At 42.5% G+C, this 17,605-nt stretch overlaps 1 protein-coding gene across 1 annotated transcript; it reads right to left on the reverse strand.

The window, feature by feature from the left end:
- Nucleotides 1–5,028: 5,028 nt before the first annotated feature.
- hspa9 (heat shock protein 9) lies at nt 5,029–17,305 on the reverse strand. The gene is made up of 16 exons (XM_078260976.1): nt 16,939–17,305; nt 16,288–16,349; nt 15,973–16,060; nt 14,386–14,567; nt 13,249–13,373; nt 13,032–13,105; nt 12,406–12,512; nt 12,116–12,278; nt 11,942–12,034; nt 9,514–9,723; nt 8,988–9,215; nt 8,674–8,896; nt 7,987–8,081; nt 7,810–7,902; nt 7,486–7,626; nt 5,029–6,135 (listed from the first exon to the last, which is right to left on the reverse strand). The coding sequence occupies exons 1-16, from the start codon at nt 17,023–17,025 to the stop codon at nt 6,061–6,063; spliced, it is 2,046 nt and encodes a 681-aa protein (XP_078117102.1). The 5' UTR covers nt 17,026–17,305; the 3' UTR covers nt 5,029–6,060.
- Nucleotides 17,306–17,605: the final 300 nt, after the last annotated feature.

The following is a 17,605-nucleotide window of genomic DNA, read 5'->3' on the forward strand; positions in this document are numbered from 1 at the left end:
GTCTAATGATCAAAGGAAGCATCAAAAACTCTACCAGGCAGTTTCACATAGTTAGACAAGAGACAGATTAACAAGAGACAGATTAAAAAAAAGAATGGTCATAATTGAAGCAGTAGAGATATTGTAATTTTTAGTCCTAGTATGCTTCAAGCTCCAGAAATGCTGGAGCCTACATTTCCCATCATGCAAAATAAAAAATAAAAATGTCATTTGGACCCTCCCTGCCTGGTTAATGCCTACATCTTACAAACTCCACATCTCGAGTTTGTAATGCAAATTTGTAGTCTCCAAGTGACATCACTGTGACATCATCACGGTTATCTTCTCCTACTTTAGAGCCAGGACATTATACAACTGTTTTCACCATCTAAGTAGTCCTCCTAATGATTATTAAACTGATATGTATGTGTACAATAGATGTCTTTATATTGACTTTATAATGCTGCATTCACACAATGTTGGCAGAACGAGAAAAACAAGAAACCTTCCAGTTATTCCGACTTGGGAGTGTTCATGAATTATTCCAAAATGCCAGCCTTGTAGTCACACCATGTGTATCTTATACATCACAGTACAATGGATCTTACTTAGCTGTTACTGCCAATGATGGGGGCTTTGCGGCCATGTTGCTATCAGTTTATTGACACTTCTGTGGTTCTTTTCAACAAGTGGAAGATATTGTCGCTGTCAGAAATTCATGCGGTCTCCCAGGCTTATGTGAACATTTTTCCCCACTCGGTTGCTTGGAATTGCAGTCTGTATAATATGATGTGAATGCAGCTTAGTGTCAGTCAGTCAGTGGTTACGTAACCAATCACAACTGAGGACAGTTGGAGGTTGTTATCGATCATTTCCTCAGTTTTTTCCAACCAGGAGTCCCACGGGATTAAGTGTATGCCCTTGCATGTAAACACATGCTGTCTTTAAATAACTGCACCACTTCACCTCAACACGTTCTGGTTACTAAGAAACCATCTATACTATAAGGCCATATGTTGAGTCATTGATGTGTCGTTAATGGTCCAAGTGAACTGATCTAAGCGCACAGTTTATGTCTTCCGAAAAGAGCAACTTCTGCAATCATAATGTGTTTTTGTACATCTTACTTAATTGAAGAGCAGTGTGTAATTGTTCATGAACTCATTATAGAGATCTTATTAAAACAAGTAGGCCTATGTGAGATATCCAAAATGCCGCTGACTCCTGGTTACATAAAGTACAGTAGAGAAGCTACATGCTTTTTAACAAGGTCAGGAGACCAAAAATACAGCTGTAATGTCCAACCGTAACCGAGCCTACTACAGTATCAAAATACAGTTGGCTCCTACCACTTTGAGCCTCCAGCAGCCATTCATACTGAGCCGGTCATTTATAAGTGCAATGATAAATATGCCACAGAGCACATGTCAGAAGGATAGAGTGCACACAGGGTGTGTGCGTTATTCTTAGCACTGATGACAGTGCAGGCTGCTGAATCTATTCACATCTCTAAATGGTGTCCTGGCTGCAAGACAAGGCCACTCGCTGCTGCGAAAGGTATTGGTTTCTGCTTTACTCTGCTTATTCCTATCTCAGATATGCTTTCTTACTCTAAACTGTGAAAGTGATACTAAACACTTTGCAGATAGGTGTCCTGTATCAGCAAATTTCAACCATTAGGAAACTCTGCTTCCTAACCAAAAAAAAGATAGATGAGAGTCCAAAAAGGCCACACACAGATTAAAAACAAACAGTGGGCCGAGATGAATCACGTTAAACATGCTGAAAGATCAAGTGATGGTAGTCTTCTGAATAATGTTATTCGTGATATCAAATGAGGATATACTTTTGGTACAGCAACTTTAGGAGAGCTACATGCACTAGACTAGGATTGGGAAGATGTCTGGGGCAGTATTAAACTGCTGTGTACAGTATACGTCCTCAACACCCACTGCTGAAAGCTTATGAAATCTTCTGCTTCCCTTTGAACATGACGGGCATCATCCCTGATTTAAGCAGAAAACGTCCAAGGGAACATTATGATATGGTTTAACATGTAAAAATGTAAGAATATGTTGCGCCTGGGAGAGAGTCATTGTACAAAGTCAATCATCAAAAGGCTTCAGTCTCAGAAAAAAGCTCTTTCAAAGTATTCAAGTGTACTAAGCTTCATGGGTGGCATGTTGTTTATCTACAACAAGCTGTTCTGTCGTCTGCCCACTGCTTGTGTGGGTCCACTTCAACCGCTGTGGCCAGACAATGATTATTCCACATTTTTATATTGTATTTCAAGTTGGTCTCAGGCATGTAAAACAGCCCTAAGTCCACTTGAATCATTATATAAAAGTGCCCTCAAGATCCATGACAAAAAGCCACGTCATTACCGTCACTGTCATATTCTCACTAAATATGACATGCTAAATCTTGAAAATGTTATATTTCACTCAACTGTTTGCTTCATTTTATTTATTTTTTTTAAATAATTCATAATGCTTCTGCTCCTCCTCTGAAAAGATCTGTTACACTCTGCTCTGAAAAAAACAACATGGGTAACTAGATCAGCCACAAGGGGCGAATGTAGTCTTCCGCAATGCAATTTGGGAGGACATCATTCTCCTTTGTGGCTATAAATCAGTGGAATACTCTTCCTACAGAGCTAATCTCATGCACTAACTTGCACTCATTTTCACCCTTATCAAAGCATTGGTTGTTAACAAAGCAGACTTGATCCCACCAGTGAATTGATGAGCTACATTACAGTGTGTTTTTTGGGGTGGGATTGGGGGAACAATAATGTCTGTAGATTTTTATGACTTTATGTATCTGTATTGTATACTGTAAAATCATCAATTTGCTACAACCTGGCACAAGACATCTATTAATGTTTTTTGTGCACTGTCCCTGTTCAAATAAATAAATTACAATTACAATTACTCAGTTCAGTGTTTTTTTTTTTCTCCTACTGCAACACAGGAGCTGTTAGCAGTTGTCGTCCTCCAGGACGTCTGGGTGTTGCTCCCAGAGGTGCTCTCCGATAATGTCGCAGCCTGCACCTTCCTCCTGCTGCCAGTCACAGTCACGTCCTTCTCCTCTTCGTTCGGGAGCTTCATGCGCTTGGTGACAGTTTCATCTCGCTGGACACAAAACAATGAGGAATATGATTAGTGCAATTAAAAGTAACTTAAAGGAATAGTTCAACATTTTGCGAAATATCACTCTTATATCTGACTGTGTCATAGCTGTCCAAAGACTCAGCCGGTTTACAGACTTCAGGAAGTCACTGCTCTCGGCCAAGAAATCGTCCAGCACATAACCCTCTGTTAAACCCCAACTTGTTGTTTTTACACTTCAGTTTTTAATGTTATTTAATGACCTTTAGAGGAACTGGTAGGTGGGTTTTTTTTGGGTTTTTTTTTTACATTTGGACAGTTTCTTCTTGCTTAAAGTCTTTATGCTAAGCTAAGCTATGCTAACGGACAGATATGAGATTGGTATCAATCTTCTTGCAAACAATAAAAAGCTAATATGCGTATTCCCAAAAATGGCAAACTATTTCATTTAAATACAATCCTTCTTACACACTTAAGAGCTATTTAAAAAATTGCTACTGGTGGTAACGCATCTTGCATTTCCGATTTTGGTTTATTAATGCATTTTTTTAGTTTATTCTTGTTAATACATAACAAAGCCACAATGCAATGCCATGTGTAGGTAACGTATATGCAGCACTGTAATAATAATAATAATAATATCCACTTTTTGAGCAGGCAATTAATTTCTTTTTCTTTCATTTCACTATGAATTCTACTAATAAAGACTTGAAAGTTACGTATGTATTCCTACATAATGAACATTTTGTCACCCTTATTTTTTGTCAAGCTACATTATTTGCATGTGGTAATGAGGTATAAGCAGGGACCTGTTGAGAAGTTTACCTGTTGATGCATTCAGAACACAATCAGCTGTAAAATGCAGCACTTTTCAGCAGCTGAGAATCAATCATCAGATGTTGGGAGTTTTGAAAGTGGTACCTGCAAGTTAGTGGATCACATGACTATGAGGCAACTTTGACCTAAAAAATAGACAACTCCATTTGTATAGCCAGGAATAACAAAGCAGTCAATGAACATGCACAGAAGAAATTTCAGCTTCACAAAACATCAACAGTAAATGTTAAGGGTAACACTTTATATGAAGGTACACATTACTGTTAGTAGTCATAGTAAACTAGTCATTTAAAAGCACGTATTAAAGCCCTAATTCTGCGTGACCATATTCCATCCATAACCTAAGAGTTTTCCCTCAAAAGTACTGCTTATCAATAGTAAATAAGGAAGTTGTTGTACATGAATAACGATCCTAATATACCTTGCTCAGTATGGGCCTTATAAGGTGGTAGTCATTCTCCCTTAATAAATATGCAGCTCTCACTCATGTTCCCCGTTCTAAAGTGAGGTCTTGCTCATAACTAATTCACTCGTAGTTTGACACCTTTTAACCCACACAGGTTATTTTTTCTAAAGTTGTCTCTTCTTCACACTTCCGCAGCCCGGGCCGCTGCTAAGGACTCAGCCTACAGATTAAGATGCACAATATTTTTATGAAGATGTATTGGTACTGTAGGTACATTATGTGATCAGTATGATCATTTTCAATTTTATGTATAGTATGGCAGGATTATATGCACTTTTAGTCCTGTCAGTAATAATGTTTACCATTCCAGATCTTATACCTAATGACGAAGACTTGGCAGAAAACTCTACATCTAAGAACATGCTAATAAGGTTGACACACTTAATGTTGCAACACATTTACTCTGAGTGGGATTATAATTTATATCCTCATTTCCTTTGGCAACTTCAGTCTGCAATGTGGGGCTGTATTCTAATCATTTAGCTTCACAGATGTGAAACTTATTTGAGATAGAACACAGACATCTTTCCTTGGTTAAATAGGGGTGAAGGCTCTTATCCCACGTTTAAATACTGTAACAGTTAGGTGGAAGAGTTGACAATGAGGCTGTACTTAGGCACAGTGGTCAAACCAATGTCATATTTCAGATTTTTATTAGAAAAACAGCAAGTTATCTCAACAACCCCCCCAATTTCACTTCAAAACGCGGCCTCAGTTCTCCCATCACATAAAGAGCAGGCCTGTATCACTATATGGCAGGCATGTAGCAAAGGTCACGTCATACAGAGCAGTTTATGGCCGCTTGTGAGAGAAATGACACAGCTTGGCTCATAATCAACTTGTAGTCCTGTACTAGTTTGTTGAACGCCAACTGGTCCTGCTATCGCTCTCACATGAGAATTAAGATCTCATCCTCTATTGCGCAATTTCCACATCCACAGATTTCTAGTGTGACTGTAGTCGACATGTGGTTTACAATTTACAAACTCTGCTGTTTGGGATGAATGCTGCAAAAGAGGATGCAAAGAACTTTAAGATGGGCCATCTCACAGATCAAGTCCTTACGTTCTTTTACATCAAATATGACCCTCACATAGACAGCTGTATTTATACTCCGTCACCCCCCCCCGTTACTCAGTACTACTCTGGCCTGTTTAAAAAAAACCCAGAGGACATAAGCAATAGGAACAAATAGTGCTTCAGATGCATTGTTACAGATTTCAAAGAGTGAAGGTGAGGAAATTAAATATTCAGTTGCGCAGTGCTTCTCTAGAATGAACTCGGGACAAGATTCTGACATAAAAAGTTCAACATATTTTAAAGACTTTCATTCTGAAACGTCCCACCGCCAAGCTATTCTGAGCGCACTGTTACAACAAGATGGCTAAGATCGATTCCATTGCGTAGACGGAGTAGGTGATGAAACCTACATCATGTTATAGACAAAAAAAAAAAACCTTTACTACCTTACAGCTTTGTAAAAATAAACATACATGACATTTAAATTACATACAGGATATATCATTGAACATTGACATTTATCTTTTCTCTAGAGGATTTACTGCCAAAACACAGTAGAATAATATATTATAGTGAGAATGACTGAGATCCAGCCAGTCCAGACGGCCCTCCGTTGTCATGGAAACCCAGTGACTCTGGTGCAAAGCTCTACTGCTGGCCTTCTTTCTTCTCCCCATCTGATGAGCTGGAGCCGCCGCCGCTGCCGTCCCGCTCTGCTGCCATCTGCAGGAACATGTTGGACATAAGCATCAGGCATGAAGCTGCTCACACTTTATTTTTACAGCCATAAACCCTTGTGCTTTATGCACATAAACCGTTACACCCCCCCTCATTTTTCCCCAGGTAGCGGGGGATGCAATCCTTCCGGACCCAACGGGGGCAGTATATACGCCTAACGTAACAAATGTTCTAGTCTGCCGCTAAATGCTGAAGAACACCGACCAGCACGGGGAAAACAGTGAATAGCCCCTCATCTCCCTGTACGGCTTGACCGCATTCAGCTTCTGGCTTTACCATACATCTACGGCGGCGGCTTTCACGACTTCACCTGGAACTCCCAAACCGCAAGTGAGTCTATTTCTCTCTGCCGTTTATCACAACCTAACGTGTGCTCTGATAGCGCTGGTTTTAACGGACCTCTATAACATCAGTTAACTTTCACCAGGCCGGTTCTTTGTGAAACAACAACAACGGCAGAGAGAAACAGACCTAACTAAACATGCTGTCTAGGAGTTCCGGGTGAACTCATGAAAGACGGTACGGTACACTGGCTGTGTGGTGATGCAAGGCTTCAAAAGCAACGGGCTGTGGGATCAGAAGACTGACGTTTTCGTAAATCACGCTCCCCTTGCCCCCTCCACACCATAACAGAAAGTTGAAACTAAAAGAAAACACTGAAAGAAGAGTGACATGAGGCTGCTGTATGTATGTATGTATGTATTTTTTTGGTACGGTACAAAGCAAGACCGCTGCAGTCGACAGTCCGTGAAACCAGCTACATTGTAAGTTATAGGGCAACTGTGCAGCTTCAGTTAGTGTCTATTGCAGCCCAGTTCACGGCTGCTGGTTACAGCGTTCTCGCTTAATACAGGACCAATTTACACCAATTTCAAAGATAGTTGTTCACATTAGTCACTTAAGACACCAAAACATGGAAAATAGGGCCGAAGTTGAAAAAAAACTAAACTACCCTTTAAAGAGCCGCTCACTGCAAATGGACCAATCAACTGTTGGCTCAGCTGCTTGACAAAATGTCGACATTTCCACACTGCATTATCCACCGAGAAGCTGCGTTTCAGCACCGCGGACAGTGCTGCTCCGTTTCAGTAATGTCTTAATTTGAATACTTAATAAACACAATGTTGTAAACAAAGTGAAATAAAGCTCAGCGGCTTTAAACAGACCATGTGATCGGCCCTAAAGTTTCAGCCCTTAATAACAATAACACCGATTTACCATGATCCAGTACCAAATAACAACGTTCTCTACAGGAAGCTTCCTCAGAAATAATTAGGAAATGACAGACCTGGAATATGTTTTTGCGTCACATTTCCTCAGTGGGAGTGTTCCTACCTTCTTGTAGGCCATTTCGAAGAGTTTGAGTGAGGCCTGCTGCAGGCTGGTGGCCGCCTGCTTGATGTTCTCTCCCGTTTCGGAGTCCTTGTTGGCCAGAAGATCCCTGACCTTCGAGATCTCCTCCTTGAGCTTGGTGCACTGAGAGGAAACATGAATCAGTAAAGCACCCACAACAACAATACAAATAATAATAGCACAGCAGACATTTTATATTCTATTCCCCGTCATGATATGGTTACCACACATCATTTCAACAATCAATTATTTCATGAAGCAAGGGTTAGCACAACTGGAAATTGATAAAATAAAGATCAGTTTTACCTCATCAGCAGGAAGCTGGTCCTTGAACTCCTCCATCTTGGATTCGGTGTCATGGACAATGCCTTCGGCCATGTTGACGGCCTCCACGCGGTCCTGTGCAACAGAAAACGAGCGTTAGAGTGAGAAACTCAGAAACTCAAGACTCAAGACATGAGTCAGTGTGCTGCCAGGCTTTACCTTTCTCCTCCGGTCCTCCTCTGCGTACTTCTCAGCATTCTTGATCATGTTCTCGATGTCGTCTTTGCTGAGCCCTCCTGATGACTGGATCACAACTGAGGAGAGTGCACAGAGACGCTCAACACGTCAAACTCATGGATAACACCGACATAGAGCCAGGGTCCTAAAACACCGTTTGAAAACCAATTTCATTAGTAATAAACCATTGAATTAAAGCCACATATTCAGCGCTTTGTTATGGGAACATTATTATTATTATTGACTGTACTTATAGGACCAATCAGAGAGCCTGTTTCCATGCAATGCTTTGCATTGTTTTACCCAACCAGCACAAGTGTCACCCAGAGGCTAAAGAGGCTTTACAAATCAAATTCAGAATTGGAACGGCAGCGAGGAAACAGATTTTAAAATGAGAAAAGCATTTGCCCTTTAAAATGCCTCATTAACAACTATTCTTAATACAATTATTAATTTCTGTTAAACTGCATTTCAAATCTAGATCTATAAATGCTTTTTTATTGAGGAATTCATTAATGCATTAAACAAATTAGGTATTTATTTACTGTTTTAAAGTTTCTCCATTTAATAATAAATAGATTCCTGTTTTTAATGTACAATTAGATATTAAAGAAATGCCACTGGAGGAGCCCTGCAGCTCCTTGTATTAGCATTCAGCAGGACACCTACTCTGCTGCTCTCGGCCCGTCCCCTTGTCCTTGGCCGAGACGTGGACGATGCCGTTGGCGTCAATGTCAAAGGTGACCTCAACCTGAGGGACGCCGCGGGGGGCAGGGGGGATTCCCACCAGAGTGAACTGACCCAGCACCTTGTTGTCTGCTGCCATCTCCCTCTCTCCCTGACACACCTTGATCTCCACCTGCGTCTGTCCGTCCGCCGCCGTGGAGAACACCTGCAGGGGGACAGAGGGACGCCTTTACACCCGGAAGCAGCTTTCACACAAACACAAAAACACACACAGTCCCAGCCTCAGGGTGCAGTACCTGGCTCTTCTTGGTGGGGATGGTGGTGTTCCGGTTGATGAGTTTGGTGAAGACTCCGCCCAGGGTCTCGATACCCAGAGACAGGGGTGTGACATCCAACAGCAGCACATCGGTGACATCACCGGCCAAAACTCCACCCTGGATGGCTGCTCCTATGGCAACGGCCTCGTCAGGGTTGACGGACTTGCTGGGAGCGCGGCCGAACAGGTCCTGAACCGTTTGTTGAACCTGCAGAGAGTTAAACTGGTTGAGTAAAGGTCTTTCAACAACAAAGGTTTACTATTTTGTATTACTATTATTTAAATAAAAGTCCAGTTGGTTTACATGATGAAAACAAAAAAGTTCAAATGTCGCGTGGCTTAAAGTGTGTGCAGCATCCCCAACGAGCAGGCCGATGCTTCACAGACAGTGTTGTTGCGTGTCTGCGTGTACTTGCGTGTCTTCATGTTTGTTGCGTGTCTACATCTTGTTTCATGTTTCATGTCTGCGTGTTGTTGCACGGTGGGACCGATCGGCTGCTGTGTACCTTGGGCATACGGCTCATGCCTCCGACCAGCAGCACCTCTCCGATGTCTCCCTTGGACACCTCAGCGTCCTGCAAGGCCTTCTGACAGGGAGCCACGGTGCGCCGGATCAGATCAGCCACGATGCCTTCAAACTGAGAACGGGTCAGCTTCATGTTGAGGTGTTTGGGGCCAGAGGCGTCCATGGTCAGGTAGGGAAGGTTGATGTCAGTCTGGAGGAGAGAATAAACCACTTTAAAAATGGAACAAAAAAGGTCTCAAGACGGAGACTGAGGTACATCATCATCATTTCCTGTCGATTTGCAAAACCTCAGCGCTGCTAAAGGAGTCTTCTTGATCTTACATACAGTATTTATCAGTACCGAGTGGAAATGTTCTCCCTTACAAATCACCAGAACGGCCTTCTTCCACCTCAGAAACACCGCCAGTCTCCGCCCACCTTCTCTGCTGCCCAAACTGATGCACGCTTTCATCACACCCAGAGTCCTCTATGGGTCATCTGCAGACGCCCTAAATCAACTTTGCCTCCTCCCCCACACCTGCTCCCATTGACCACATCACCCCGTGGTCCAGAATCTCCACTGGCTCCCTGTTCCCCAACGCATCCAGTTTGAAGTGCTCCTCCTCACCCACAAAGCCCTCCATAACCAGGATCTTTCCTACCTCAGACCGGCTCCCCAGTCATCAGAGTCTGGCTGTTCACCCTCTCGGCGCCAGTCTCCGCTCCAACTCATCTTTATAATGGAGTTAACCGGAGCTAACAGCTAACCGAAGCCAACGTTGCTAACGAAGCCTTTAGTTCGTCTTTGTGCCCGTATCCATGAACTGTATTTATGGACTTGAGCCCGAATAAAACCCTAGATGTGATTAAGTTTGCTGTAAAAGTTTTAAACTACTATTCAGAGTTGTTTGAATGACAGAAATCTGTTCAGATGAGATCTTAATGTGTGCAACACACTCTCTCCCTGAACTGGGGGCTATTTCACAAAAGCAGTATTTATAAATCCAGGATAAATGATGAAGCGAGGTTTGACCTAGTCTAATCTGTGCACCCTGGTTTTGTGGGTTTTATAACGGCAAAGTCAGGCCGAGGAGGTTGAGCCAGGATGAAGAAATTTGGATACATGCAAGTTCACCGCTTTCTTTAACAGACTGCGATGTCGATCATAGATTTACTGATGCTAAAATGGAGAATACGCATTGTGCATACTTTACACAGAGTGAGTGGCAGCTTCTTATGGATGTATGATGAAGTGAAACACATCAGATAGCCTATTTGTAAAATAAGAAACACGGCCGCTGTAATGAAACTGCGAGAGAAAGCGTGGAAGACAATCGTGGACCGACTGAATGCATAAATAGCCTAGAAGTATACATTTACTGACCACTGCTCTTAACTGAAATCCTCATACCATTCAAGGAGTTAGGCTACAAATAATTTGCCCAAATTAACAGTTGTACTCTATGCCTTAAAAGGAATCTCTCTCAATAAGTGACAAAATAATGCCAACATTTTCCTATTTACATGTTGTGATTTGTATAGTCACAGCGTGTACAAATAACAAGGTCACATGAGACACAGCCATCTTCTAACTGTATACATACTGGGAACTATATTATCAGAAGGCGAAGCACTGCTACTTGGGCGGAGTGATTTGCTCGCAGCACCTGAGAGCCCCGTGGTGAGGAGCAGAGTGTTCGCTCAGAGTTGGAGTAATATCACTCCGCACTGCCATGAGTCCATGAGGCTAATGTCTGATTACTCCACATTGTCATTGTGATATTTTGTGATTACATTCTGAATCTGCCACGTTCAGTGTCAGGTAAACCAGTAAGTCAGTAGTAGGCTATACAGTGGAGTTGCATATGAAGTGGTTTGGGGTCCTTCTGTAGGTAATTTTGGGGTACAATTTGGTTTTGGAGAATTCTACAACCAGCAATACCACAGGCCAAGCAACTGGCCCGTTCCATTTTTTATTTTAAACGGGCACTGTACTAGTATGAAGAATGTCGACATACAGGAGCTAAATCTGTCGATGCAAATATTCTTTTTTAAAGCAGATATCTTAGTTACAACAAAGCAGCTTAGTGTTTCTATGTTATGGGATTTATTCACTTTGCAAAATCCCACCATCTCTACAAAGCCAACGCTAGCTCAAGTTGGCTGGCTGACTGACTAAACGGGGAGGGACCAGATATTTAATTAATAATTATTTTGAGTGAGAATTGCTCCACAATATACACACAGTATGATAATATATTTCATGTTGTTAATAACCATTGTTGTATCATGGCAACATCAACCTAGAGGGAGTGATTTAACGTCATTATTGGCACGACAGACGCCCACGTTAACTCAAACCCTCTGGTGTATGCTTAATTTGGACTGGTCAACTGTTGTATCAGGGATGCTGAGGGCGTTGCGTGTACCTGCAGTGAAGAGGACAGCTCACACTTGGCCTTCTCAGCCGCTTCGCGGACTCTCTGAAGAGCCATGTTGTCTTTCAACAGATCCACGCCAGACTGAAGAGACAAGACAACACTCATGAAATCCTCAACTACAGCCGAGAAGCTTCTCTAGAGATGAATACTTTCATTATGTACCTCTCTCTTGAACTCCTTAACAATGTGTTGGAGGAGGTGATGGTCAAAGTCCTCTCCCCCCAGGAAGGTGTCACCGTTGGTGGACTTCACCTCAAACACTCCCTTCTGGATCTCCAGGACTGAGATATCAAACGTACCTCCACCCAGATCATACACAGCAATACTGGAAACAGACACAAGGCAGTTTAATAACACAGGCAAACCAAAACTGAATATAACAGCGGACACTTTCAGTGTTTCCCTGTGCAAAGTAGCATTATACAGGGTAGTGCTAGTCCTTCTCTACCCACATTTTATCCTGGGTTTTTTCCAGGCCGTAGGCCAGCGCAGCCGCTGTTGGCTCATTGATCACACGCAGGACGTTCAGACCAGCGATCTGACCAGCATCTTTGGTAGCCTAAAGAAATCACACATTGGGAATGTTGTGAGGTGCTGGCAAGCCAACATTTTGTCAACACTTCTAGAAAGGCTACAGTAACGACAGAGGTGACGGCTTCTTCAACACTTTTCTATGAAGGCAAAAATGGTGCAAAATGCCAAAGATGGTAGACTTCCTGTGATAACCTTACACACACACAAAATATTCACAAATATTACATAAATGCAATGACAGCTGCAAACTTCTAAAAGCAACATTTAATCACAACATTACTTTTATTTTTTACTTGAATCCATCTTCCAGCACATCCACAACTCTGTGATTACAACCTCTGGCAACCACAGGCCACTGCAGCTGTTAGGTGGACCGATGTTTCCTTATAATAGCTCTCAAACTCAGAAACTGAACCCCATCTTCTTATCGGATTGTTTTAGTGTTCATGTAATCAGTTAGTTTAGTGATCTGCAATCAGACGGACTACACACTGGCCCATTAGGGGCATGAGCCGTACGTGCGTGCCTGTGTGTGTGCGCGTACCTGTCTCTGAGAGTCGTTGAAGTAGGCCGGTACAGTGACCACAGCGTTCTTCACTTTGGTTCCCAGATAGTTCTCTGCAACACAAATATCAAATCATTACCAATCTAATGTGTGTGTTTAATTTATATATATATATATATATATATATATATATATATATATATATATATATATATAAAAGATAGTAAGTTTCCCTCCAGTGCAGGTTCAGTCATACCTGCAGTCTCCTTCATCTTCATCAGGACGAAGGCTCCAGCCTGGCTGGGGGAGTACATTTTCCCATGAGCCTCCACCCAAGCATCTCCGTTAGATGCACGCACAATCTTGAAGGGGACGTTCTTCCTGTTAATGAAAGAAAAAAAATAAATAAATCATTTCACTTGGTCTGATGAGTCCAGTTGATGAATCAGTTGACTTGTTCAGTCTGTCTAAAATCTGTTTCCTCTGTTTTTAGTTATCTAGAAAACAATGAAATAAGAAAACATCTACGCCATGAAAGGCTCCTGAAGGAGGTCTTTAAAGTGTACAATGTTTCCTCCACTACAAATACGCAAGTGGCGAGATTGATTACCATCCATTAGGGGTGGAACGGTTCATGTATTCGTATTGAACCGAAACGGTACGGGCGTCTCGGTACATGAATTTACACGGAGAATACACGGTATAAAAATAAATAAAACTTGCGTGCAAATTAATTAATGTAATGCGAAACTACTGTTAGATAAGCGTTTCTTTAGGGACACCTAATCTGTAGCCCCGCCTTAGCTCTGAAGCTCCCGAGCTCCGCCTACATGCAGTTTTTTGTCAGGTCGACGGTCCAGTGAGTGAGTCCGAGCTAGCAGCACTGAGGACGAGTAGCCTAGCCTATGGCGGGTCCTCTAACAGTTAGAGGACCCGCCGGTAGGGCTGCACGATTATGGCCAAAATGATAATCACGTTTATTTTGATCAATATATTGATCACGATTAATTATCATGATTATTTGTTGATTTTAACCAATACAAATTTTATTGTCACATAGGCTAATTATAACTGCTTTTACATCCATAATGTGCTACATTCCTCCTTTGTTGAAGGATACTATGAAGGAGTATGCCATTTCAGCTGTTGTGCGACCGCTTTCCAAACATGCACGTTTGCCATGAAAAGATAAAGGCAACGCAATTCTGTTCATGTTAACGGGGCATGTTAAAATCCGGTGCCAATAGGGCACCAGTGCCCGGTATCTATCAGACGAAATACCGAGGTATGAACCGAATCGTGACTTCTGTGTACCGTTCCACCCCTACCATCCATTGAAATAAGTACATTCATTAATGCAGAATTCTTTAAATAGACCCAAAGATGCACTCACAGGTCTTTCTGGACCTCGGGGTCGTCAAAGCGGCGTCCGATCAGCCTCTTCGTGGCAAACAGTGTGTTCTGAGGGTTGGTGACAGACTGGCGTTTGGCGGGCATGCCCACCAGACGCTCCCCATCTGCTGTGAAGGCGATGACTGAAGGAGTCGTCCTGGCTCCCTCGGCATTCTCCAACACCTGAGAGGCAAAGACAAATACTTTACTTCAAACTTCAGCCTGTTCATCCACCCTGACTGACGCACTATTCGACTGTCTCATTTCTTGTCTTTGTTAGGCATGCTGCCAGGCTGGCTCACTGAGCACCGGGGGAGTGTCCCCGTTTACCCCGCTAGCACAGGAGCTTTGGCTTAGAGAGCTGGCGAGAGCTTGGTATTTAAGACAGCAGTGTAGATGTGAATTACACTCTAAAACTGAACGGGGCAAGTTGCACAATGTTGCTTTAAATGAATCAAAAAAATCACCATGTTTAACAAACAGATTAGAGATGCACCTATAGACTGGCCGGTGACCGGAATTGGCCGGTTTTCACGTGCTCGGCCATGACCGGCAGGTCAGTCTGACATATGCCGATTTCATGCCGGTCAATGCTACAATTAACTGACAACATAAGTTATACGAGTTACAGTTCTCAAGGACGCACGCACACACGGACGTGACAGCAGTCTCTTTTTCCTTTCTCTCAACTTTTCCGCCGTGTGTCGCGCGTACCCGCTCGTGGTGTGAAGAAATGTAGGGAACCTCGTGAATTAATCTGCAACATGTCAGCTGTTTGGAAATTCTTCAGCGTGTTTGCAGAAGATAACAAGTTTGCAATATGCAACACCTGCAAGGAAAAAGTAGGGCGTGGAGGGACGACACCAAAAACACATTTTTTTTAGTTGGATATTGGATGTGAAAAGAAGGAAATGGTTCTAACATTGCACTTTAGATGTGTGTGAATTTCCCACACCACGAATCATTTATATAGTTCTATTTTATAGTGATCCATTATCTGTTCAAAAAATGTTCTATGCAAAATGTTCTATTAAAGAAAAGATAGAAAATAAATATTTGTGTGTGCTGTAAAGAGGTTAGAAAAAATGGAATCGGCTAAAATCGGTATCAGCTGGCCTAACTCAAAGAAAATCGGAATCGGCCAAGAAAGTTGTAATTGGTGCATCTCTAAAACAGATCCTTTTTCCATTCAACTAAACTGAAAACTAGTAACCCTATATAAGACTGTCCTTAATGAAAATTAAGAGCATGTCAGAACTAGTTTGACTTGTTTGGACTAACATTCTCCAAACACCTAAGTTTGCCACAAAATCCAATTTTCTTACGCAAATAATGCAAGTTCTGCAATTCAGTTACACTGAAAAGGATGTTTAAGCAAACAAACCGACACAAACCGAAACAAACAGAGGTGGAGCACAAACTCAAGGGGGAATCCTTGACTGTAGCGAGTCAGGAGCAGAGAGAACAGGGTCTGAACCTGGAGCTCCTGAGGAGTATACTGGCCCCAGGACATTGAGCTTTCCACCTTACCATACGAGGATGAAAAGCTCCCATGTGGACATACGGTTAGGTGTCTGCTCATCCTCACCTTGGCCTGTTTCCCCTCCATGACTGCGACACACGAGTTGGTGGTTCCCAGGTCAATCCCAATGACAGAGCCCTTGATGGCCTCCGACCTACACACAGTTATGATCGTTATTATTATGAATGCATCATACAAGTTTGACTAGAATTACTTCACAGGATATTTTTTAAGTAACCATTTGGCACTCCTTAGTGAGAAACTAAGTTTTTTTTTTTTTAAGTGATTGGATCTTTGACACTGCTTATGGTGATGTAAGCCAACTACTATTTGTCCATTATCCATTTCTACAGGACAGTTGGGTGTAGTGTGGATACTCACGCATACTCCCTCCTGGACAGAGCTCTGAGAGCATCTGGCTGGAAGCCGCCGCTCCAGCATGCCTGTGCACAAACCAGACAACAGTTAACAGACGTTTCCAAATGTCTGAGAGCAATGAGCTCAGGCAACATAACAGCTCACTTTTTCTCCTGTAATTTTATGCCAAGAATTTATATTACAAAAAAAAAGAGCTTTCTCAGAGTAAATGCCTAATACACATTTAAATCTGTAGGTGGTACACTGTAGACACATTAGCTCCTGTACCACATGACTAACGTTGAGAACACAAGAGTGGATCAGTAACGTGAAGTTAAGCTAATAAAACTTATTGGGATGCGTTATAATGCTGCAGCATGTCCTCATGAAGGTCACAGGGAGCCACTATCTCACATCACTCTAATTATTAATTCAATCTATTCTATAAATACATTACATCTCTAAACGCATCGTGTTGTGCAGTTTAACCAGACACGCGACAGGTAACGCGTCCAATTTAGTTAACGTTACCTGAACACCTGGTGTCACTGTCAATGTGAACAAGGAGCGGACGGTGGTAACACGGTTAGCATGCCAAGCTAGCCGGCTGCCTCTATAACTACAGTATGATAAACACTGTTACAATAATACACACGAGTTAAGTTTGTAACTCACCTTCTTCAGCATGGAGGACACGTTCCTGGTGACACAGGTCCGTGTCGGCGTTAGAGTTCTGGAAACGCTTCTGGCGACACCCAACATTTTTGACAAGTCGGCTAACAGCAAGCAGGCTAAGAGAAAGCTAACAGCGGGCTAACTAGCAGCAGGCTAGCTAAGTTTATTAATAAAAGGTGTGGTATGAATAAAGAGTCCCTGGCTAGGGTTACTGTTGGCCAGCTGTGTGAACAATAGGGCTGAGTTGCGGTAGGTGCGGGTTTCAGGCGGCGGGTCCAGGCCGAGCTGCGGATGCTTGTCGTCGGACTGAATAGAAGGGAATTGTTGGAGTTTCTTCCAGAATTATCCAACACATGTTGCAAAAGGCAGCGCTGAAGGACCCCACATCGGGCTGCGTGTGTACTGCCTGAATGTTTTTTAAACAGTTAACTGCGCATTCTAGAGCTGTTTATTACATGAAGGCACGCATGTAATTAAGAATATGACAACTATAAGATATTAAAAGTGCCTCTTGTACAAACTAAACACCTCTCTGCTGCCTTTTTCTTTTTGTGATCAGGAACAGAAGAGGGCAGCTGCACGCAGTGGGCATGATGTGAAGGTCATGATGTAACCCATACAACCACGGATGTAACCAGGGTTCACGTGTGTTGCATCAGGGAGGCTG

The sequence above is a fragment of the Sander vitreus genome, chromosome 10 (assembly GCF_031162955.1).
Source record: "Sander vitreus isolate 19-12246 chromosome 10, sanVit1, whole genome shotgun sequence".
NCBI classification, from domain to species: domain Eukaryota; kingdom Metazoa; phylum Chordata; class Actinopteri; order Perciformes; family Percidae; genus Sander; species Sander vitreus.